General features: G+C 36.9%; 1 protein-coding gene and 1 non-coding gene across 5 annotated transcripts in view; both read right to left on the minus strand.

Annotated features, from left to right (window-relative positions):
• The window catches only part of LOC118155641 (zinc finger RNA-binding protein-like), a 45,843-nt gene extending 36,867 nt beyond the window's left edge, over positions 1-8,976 (minus strand). For 3 of the 4 annotated variants that reach the window (XM_035309026.1, XM_035309025.1, XM_035309028.1), the window contains exons 1-2: positions 8,878-8,967; positions 8,585-8,669 (exon numbers count right to left, since the gene is read on the minus strand). In XM_035309026.1, the coding sequence (XP_035164917.1) occupies positions 8,585-8,669; positions 8,878-8,914 (122 nt within the window). In that variant the 5' untranslated portion in view covers positions 8,915-8,967. Of the gene's footprint in view, positions 1-8,584; positions 8,670-8,877 lie in introns of all 4 variants that reach the window. The other variant, XM_035309027.1, reaches the window with a different exon arrangement.
• Positions 1,777-1,909, minus strand: LOC118155652. Its single transcript, XR_004745931.1, has one exon. It is a non-coding gene; the product is annotated as a small nucleolar RNA SNORA66 (small nucleolar RNA).
• Positions 8,977-9,001: the final 25 nt, after the last annotated feature.

Consider the following 9,001-nt stretch of genomic DNA (forward strand, 5'->3'; position numbering starts at 1 on the left):
CTATACTAAAGATATGAGCTTGGAAAGACTTCCATGAAAATTAGCTCAGAACTCAAAGTTAAAGCAGAGACACTTTAAGAACATACCTCTGATACCAGGCTTTTCACACACAAGTTTACAATCATAAAATACTGGCCCCACTTGAACAGAAGTCCACTGCCTCACCACATGAAGGTGCATCAAAAGAGCCAGATCAAGCAAGAAGACTTCCACCAGAGCTCTGGCAATCTTCCAGGCACATGCTGAGACTAACATGTTTTTCTAAAATTTGCAGGTAGGACATTAATATGCGGCTATTTACTAAGAACGAGTCATTACTAACAATGGAAACAGAAAATTAATAATGGGTTTAATTATTTGAACAGAAACAAATGTTATTGTCCTATTTCAATCCCTACCTGTGCATTATGATTAAAAGCTTACAATAGCCGTTTTGATTTTTTGAACAAATACAGTAAAGTGGGCTAAATATCACTATGTAGAACAATTATATGAAATGGGGATTCAGTGATTTATTTATTTTTTTTCCCTCCTTCATACATTTCCAGCACTGCTCTTCAATAATATTTAAGAATCATTATAGGGTTCTACAACTCCATAGAACTATTAAAAGATAATTCAAACCCAATTTCACGTCTATCAAGGAGATAGTATACACTATTTTAAAGAAAACAGCAATGATATCTTACTTGAAAGAAACATACACAATGGCACAGTGGAATTGCAGCATGGTTATGCTCAAAACCAAAAGGAACAAGAAGTCACGATAGCTTTTCCAAGACAGCAATATTATCTCTGACATAACTACCAGAAACAACGAACCTTTTTGCTGTAGATATTTTTGCTAAAAACATTTCCATAACTCCATTGCGTTTAGTAATTAAAAATAAAATTTGTCATTTAATTACAGCAGAGCATATTGACTTTAACATGTCAAAAAGCCCTTTTTATGGCAGAAGCACACAGAGAAAGTTTTATTACTACTGGACTTGCATGTCTGGACTCTACCGTCTTCCCACCATAGTCCCCTGATATTTCATTGCTTAAAAGACCATTTACATTACATCCAAACTCAACTCAATTGTGAGTTGTACTCATGATTATATTACATTTTATTTTCAGCTTCTTGGTGTAACAGTGGAAGGATAAGACCTAAAATACTTTGGCGTAGCTCAAGTCACTGCTTGAAACAATTCCTCCTACTTGATCTATATAGGTAATTTTGTCAGCTTTGGGTCAGAAATCAGACTGTCAGAAAACTCATGAAAACTATTTTATGATGGTAAAAGTGAATGATAATCTATAAAATTAGGCTGCATTATTTAAGTACCTAACAGCACAGAAGTGTAAAATATTCACAAGTTCTAAGGTAATTCACAGTATCACATGCATCTACTCAAAATATATTACACTGAGAAAACAGGAAGCCTTATACTTTCACTTGGATTGTAACTGAACTCATCAACAGCGCAATACTGCCAATAAAGGGACAGTCATGCTCCACCCTATCCTCATTCTTACTATTCCCATATATCAGATCTGGCCATGACATCCTACTCCATCCCTTGGGCTAGCTCTGCTATTAGCTGAGCTACTGATTTAACTCAATCTAGCAGAAAAGTACAAGATTTTTTTTTGCTTGGCCCATTTTTTGACATGGTAGAACTGTTAGAAACATTGGAGTTCACAGAACAGTCTGACTGCCAGATTGTGACGGTACTGTTAACAAGATTCTGCTCATTCTTATTTCTTCTTTGCTATTTTTGTATTCAATTTCCTCATCATGGTATAGAATGAACAGCCCCAATCATTTGATTTTTAAGGCTTAGTTCTATTACCATTTCCACTTTAGCAACAGTGTTCCTCTTGCTTCTGCAAGATCATGAAGAGCTAGTGGTTGAGTTTGCAAGATTACAAGAAAAATATTCTAGAACTGCCTGCTTCTTCCTTTTTGAAAGAATTACTCATTATATTACAGAAATTCACATCTTTTCCAAATTTATGGGCTTCCTTTTTCTCCCATTTTCTTGCTGAAAACCTTTTAACATGAAGATGACCAGACACTTCCATGTAATTAATTTATATCTAAAGATTTTTGTGCCAACTTTGTCAATTAACTTACAAGAGGTTTTATCCTTGTTCAGTGACAAACAATCATCGCACAACTTACCTCCTCTCATACTATTCTGAGCACTGAACATAGAAAACTATTTCTAGATGCAAAGGACATTGTTGTATATTTAGTTTTAACTTTCTGAAGAGTGCTATTCTGACAGATTTAAAACCAGTTGTCTCAATCTAAATTATGAACTTCCTCAGAAATGAAAACTTAACTATGTTTCCTGCATATTTTTTCATTTAAAGAAGCGATTTGCAGGCTAGCTCAACATGACATTTAAGCTACTCTTAAGCATAATTTAAAAAATACAAATATCTAGAACTTAAGACAAAACAATTAAGCCTTATTTCTAGAAAATTCTAACTCCTTCGAACATTTTAGCATTAAGGAAACTGTACTTATTGAAACCCAACTGCAGGATTTTTCAAAGTTTCATAGACTATTCTATCAATAGCAGAATAGCAAAGCTCTGTCTAAAAATATAATTCTGCAGTTCTTCTTTCAGTGATATTAAGATTGAAACAAGTATGACCTAACTCTCCAAAAACTACAAGCTGCTGCTTCTTTAGAGAAACAGATCAAGAGGAACTACTGAGTAACTGGTCAGATGAAGTTTCAGGTGTGTTAATGAAAGTTGGGCAGAGTGAAAAACCATCATCATCATTCAACTTTTTTCTCCTGAACACACTCAATAATAAACAGCATTAAAGGGTCAAATAAAATATTTGGTTACAGTAAGTTATTTTGTATTTTAGAAGAGACTTTACTTCTGTTTTTCTACATACTGTCACTCAATATAAGCATCAAACTAATGAAGATTGAATATAACTTTTTAGAACTTTAACAAAAAAATATTTCTTATTATTACAATTCTGTGAACAAAATATTGATTGTAATGCAATTCACTAAGAAACCGAAGGGAGAGCTGAAGGTATGCAAGTGTACAACTCTCTTGAATCCTGTTAAGTTTTAGCAGCTCCTGGTAACGCATTCTATAGTCCAACTACACGTGACCTGAAAAAGACAGTTCCTTATAGCAATTTTAACTTTCTCTTCCTTGTTTCTAAAAACATCTTTCTACCATTCTATCACAAACAAAAAGTACTGATTGCTACCGTATAGCTAAATCATATGCTATCAACAACGCACCTCAAAGATTAATATGTTCGTGTTTTGAATAGACTTTTACTGTTTAATCTTCACATTTATTCTCTCTACCTGCTTTAAAACCAATCAGGTAACATTTCTGTACATCAAACCATAACTGCAAGCATCTACAACAGTGATGCAATAAATGCTCTGTATCTACCACCCCCATACTCAGTTGCACACAACAGATGGCTCTTCCCTATATTACTTCCTTCATCATCAAAACATTGCTTTTATTCAAGAGTCTAGTTAACAGCCATGTTCACAATGATAGCACAACACAAAAAGAACTGAGCTCAAGATGTCACATCTGCCTGAAAAAATACTAGCTACTAACATTTTCCCTGTCAGAAAAAAAAAAAAAACTAAACTAAAATTGGCAAGCTCTCTATTAGGTGAGAGAAACTTCATTAGTAAGAAAAAACGTATTCAATTCTTGAAGCATTCTATATTTCCTGCCTTTAGCCACTACTTTGCTTTTCTAGGTACCAATAACGCAACTACACTTTACCCTACTATTTTTGCATCTAGTAAACAAGTTTTTACAAATAATTTAACACCCCATAGTTAAGCCTGCAATCATCAATACATTTTGAAGTTACAACTACAAAGGACTTTAACATTAATAGTAAAGTTTTCCCAAGTGCTCAGTTCTTAAAGTCATGAGCCTGTTGCAAATTTCACCTCATTGGCAGACTTCACTCTTACAAATGACAAAGCTTCCTCTGATTACTGAGGCACCTTTCCTCCCCAGTTACCACCACCTCCTCTGATTCCCTGTCAATAGTCAACTGCAGTACTGACACACAGCCCACGCTAACATACCCAGAGCTCCTTACTGCCTTACTAATGTTGGCATATCTCACTTGAGAGTGGCACCTCACTGGTTTGGAAACAAGTCTACCAAAATCTTTGCATAAACAGCACTAGTGTAATGGAGGCTTCTTGTGTACATTAAGCAAGATAGAACAACATGTTTAAGACAAACAGTTAAGACTATCATAGATTAAGCAAAGGAGAATCAGCACCATACACAGCTTGATCATATTAAGAAGCTCCTTTTGCTAAAAACACGCATCCTTTAAGATGTGATGCAATTCAAGGCACCACAGTTATAAAATTCACAGAAAGAAAGCATTTACAATTTTTTACACTCTGATATAAGTAGGCTCATCCTGTGATAAAATTATGATTACTTTTGATCCCCATTCATTTTAAGCACAGCACCTGAATGCCAGACTAGCTATAATTACAAGAATTCACTTCCATATGGCCACCTAGAAGGCTGCATCTTAACCTAAACTCACAGGCATCATTATCTGCTCTGGACCCAAATAGCTTCCTTTGCCCTTATGTGTTACAGCTCACAATACTGAACGTATAATATTCACACTACTTGAGGGCAATTTAAAGTTAACAAGTCACTCCAAACTACCCAAGGATCTCCGACCTGTCTCATTACAGCAGAGGCTTGGTAAGAACATCACTAAGATGAAATTCAAACAGTTACTCTAACCAACCTTGTGTTAAAATTTTGGTTTCAAGAAGATAAATGAGAAAAAAAAAAATCACACTTGCAAGCAAAGAAAAGCTCACTTCTCTATCCAGATGTTTCTCATGCTCTCATCTCTCCACCAGCATCCCCATGTTTCAATCAGCTAACTTTAAAATAAAAGCGTAACAATGACTCTACAGCACCAAATCAAGAATGCTAATATTGTTTCTTTTACACGTGAAAGACAAGCCAATATTAAGCTCTTCATTTTAAATTGGAGATATACAGTGGTTCATGTGAGTTATGGAGTGTGCACACACAAGAGAAGACGACTGGTATCACCAAATTACACATTTATTTCAGACTCCTAAATAGATTAATACAGTTACTGAAATAAGTAACAGATGAGTTTTGCACTGCATGCAGATTTATAATGTTAGGTCCTAATACCACCATCAGCAGAAAGTAAAGCTATTGCAGAGAAATTTCCTGTATGGGTATTTGCATAATCTAATTCTTCTCTCATTAAGTCATGATATTATTAACGTGCAATTCATAGAATTCTAAATGAAGCAGGCAGCAGGAAATTTTATGCAGTAACAACACTAAAAGAAACAAGAATGCTTCTAATCCATTATTTATAGGCTTAAAGGGCACTTAGCTCTTTTTCTTCCCTTAAGTATGAAATAAGGTAAGATTTCAAATGTGCTTTATGAAAACTAATATTTATGAACAAATAAAAGAGACATCTATTCCCTTTCTTATCTAGTCAATTCAGGAGCTATACTGCTTATATGTTACAACAGTAAACATGTTATCAACTCCTGAACACTCTGCTCATGAATCTCCCAAACTCAATTTCTAACATCCAAGCAGCTACCCAGCACACAAAGGATGGGAGAGTATTTAAGTGATCTACTATGGCCACAAACAACCTAGAATAATAGGAAGATGCATAGTAACTTCTATGCCAATAATAGCTTAATTATCTTTTCATTTCTTGATGTTACAAAAGCTATTTCCTTGAGCCCAACACTTTTAATACATTGCATCTTAACTACCATTAAAGCAAATTAGACCTATCATTTTCAGAAAATAGAATTCCAACAGGTTTCATTCCGGTCATCTATGAGTCTACAATTAAGTATGGAAAACCGCTATTGCAAACACCTTTCAAATATCAGTGTCACCATGTCAGATTTTCTCCTTTGAAATTATATCTGAAACTATTTAGACTCTACTTTCTGATGCAAAGTTCTGTTTTTTTTTTTCCATCTGCATGTTTTCAACTGAAGATTTAACATTTTTTTTCCACTTTGAGATATTCCAAGTAATGCCTATATCTAAAAAGAACTGCAAAGACTTTTTTGAACTTAGCTGAAGTGCTGAAATCAACAGGATTCTATAAATCATCATAAAGAAGCACTGAGATTCCTCTTAAAGTTCTATCCTGAAGTTCTCCCAATGCATCAGAATTTTTGACAGCCATTTTGTCAAGAGAGAACCCAAAAATGTGACTAATCATGTTTATTATGAACATTTGTTACATTCTATAATACCCACAGGAGTAAAGCTTCTAAAAAGCCTATGTCACAAAAATAAGGTCTGCAGTTGCAAGCATCTAATTTACTCTAAAACAACCTGCTATTTTGATCAACTTTTTGAAAACCATGGAGTAGCTCTGTGGCCAGAAAAAGCCTACTGAAGAGTTATGAGGCCCACCTGCGCATTAGCTAACAGATAAACATTCATTTGTATTCTCTACAAGCCTGTTCTCTAATGAGGCAGGAATTTTATTATTTTTATATGTTACAATACTTTGAAAACTGGTAACAATCTTAAAGAACTTGTTGCAGTATTAAATCTTCAATTATCTTACCCTGATGCCATTACCTCTAAAATATGCTAGAGTAGAATATACATTTTGTAGTATTCAGTAAATAAGCTACTAAGGACCTGTCAAACCTGCTTTATGAAGCTAAGACCCCCTTTCAGATGCTTTAAGCAATTTCTGTGTTTTCTGCTCAATATATTAAATTTCTCTCTTATGAAAAGACCACTTGAACACCAATCACTGTCTCTCATCACACTCAGACATGATACACATACAATCTATTTATAGAACACAGAGTCTTACTAATATACTTGTGGTAGGAAAGGAAAAACCTTTTGATCAGTTTTTCCATTTTCTCAAGAACGTATTTACGATTAACCAGGAAAAGAGTTTTGAACTTCAACTTTATTCCAATTATACTTTAATATTGCAATGCAAAAGGAAACTCCAATTGAGTTTTTCAGGTTCTTAAATCTATACACCTCCTCAGCTCCACAACAAAAGGAAAAATAATTTGAAAAATTTATCTCCACTTCATAACTGCAGTCATATGGATCTGATAGTTTATTATTCACTTAAAGATCATTTATTTTCATATCAAGAAGAGAAAATCCTCTATGCTATTTAAAAACGGTTCTACATCCCACGAGGACCCAGTTTCAAATTTCACTATAACTGTCAAGTAACACATAAATATGCCATGAGCACCTCATCTTAAAAGAACTAGAAGACATGCTAAGTTTAATCCCTTCCTTTAACTATTCAACATTGGAAGTAAATGAAAAATGTATTTTACGTCCATTTCCAGGAAAGAATACATGCACCAACTTGAGCGTCACTGCAAGACCTCCATAAAATTGTACTCTCCTGAAACTACGCCAGGTATGCAAGTTTGACTAGCTGGTTAACAGTAGCACACATTTGCATTTGTTTGTTAATAACCTCTGATATATTTGCTTTATTCTTCTGTTTTTCCCATTAATCAAACTTAAGTGTCAAATAAGATCTTTATTAGAGACATATGAAACAAATAACATGGATTAAAATGTTGGCTTCAAGGTGCTACTCCAATACAAATTGAAAATGTAGAGGTGTTTTTTTTTTATTTTTTTTTCCAAATTAAGTACATTCATTTCAGAAATAGACAATAGATGCTACCAATTATTACTTTTTTTTCCCCCAACTCTAATACATCTTTGATGCACAAAGATACCAAGATTTAAGGCAGTACGTCATAATATATAAAATCTGTACAGTTTCAGGTCCCTGAGCTCCATTCTAAGACTTGCCCCTGGTCCTAGATATCCAAATAAGAAAGTCTTTTTAAAAGGTGCTTGCTTGGCCCTGAAAGTACATTCTCTATTTTCTCAGTCAGAACGTTAATTATAACATTGCTTCAGTGGAACAAGACAATCCCCTGTATTTTCTAGGGCTTTAGCTCTTGCCTTACTCATCCAGTCTTCCATAGGTTGGGAAGGTGTAATTTTGACATACATTAGAAAGGATTCTGTCCTCCCACCCTGACAGAGGTAGGAGAAAAGACCTGGGAAGCAAGCCCCATCGCCCCTGGAGCTGAAGGCGAAGGGCCCAGGGCATCAGGCGGTAACTCGCTGGTGCTGTTGACAGCAAGTAGCCATTTAAGTTTAAGGACCTTGGGACCTGATGCTGCCACTGATTCTCGTCCTCCTCCACGGTGCCCAGCTCCACTTCTCCACCCCCACACCACAGGGGACATGGGTGGCATCAGGATAAGCAAACACACCCACAGCAGTACAGGCAAACAGAAGGGTCCCTAGCACAACCAGCCCGGGGGGACGGGGTGCAGCGGAAGCCCCCAGAAGGGGACAGGCCAAGGCGGCAAGCCCCAGGCTCCCCCCGAGGGGGCGGGGAGAGCCCCCTCAAGGACAGAGAAGGGGAGAAGGGGGCTGCGGGCCCGGCCGGAGGAGAGGGAGGGCGGGGCTGGGAAGGAAAGGGTGGCGGCAGTTACCTGTACTGAGCAGCAGCCCCACTATGGGTGAATCCAAAGTAGTTGCCGGTAGCCATTTTGGCATCTTCTCCCAGCCGGCTGGGCACTGCGGCGGCGGTAACCGAAAGGAAACGGTGGCGGCAGACGGGGCCATAACAAGAGGAAGGAAGGAGAGAAGGCGGGGGGTAAGAGAAGCGGACAGACGGACAAGAGACAGAACGAGCGCGACAGCGCCTAGTCAGACGCAATGCCTCAGGACCCCCACTTCCCCCCTCCCCCGCCTTACAGCCGCCCCCCCAAGCGCTGTTACTTACCATAGGTGAACGAAACTACCGGGCATATGGGAATCATAAGTCCGAGCTAGCAGCAGCAAGGACGTCTGAACTCTCTTCTCTTCTCTTCTCTTCTCTTCTCTTCTCTTCTCTTCTCTTCTCTTCT

This window comes from Oxyura jamaicensis, chromosome W (assembly GCF_011077185.1).
Source record: "Oxyura jamaicensis isolate SHBP4307 breed ruddy duck chromosome W, BPBGC_Ojam_1.0, whole genome shotgun sequence".
In the NCBI taxonomy this organism is placed as follows: domain Eukaryota; kingdom Metazoa; phylum Chordata; class Aves; order Anseriformes; family Anatidae; genus Oxyura; species Oxyura jamaicensis.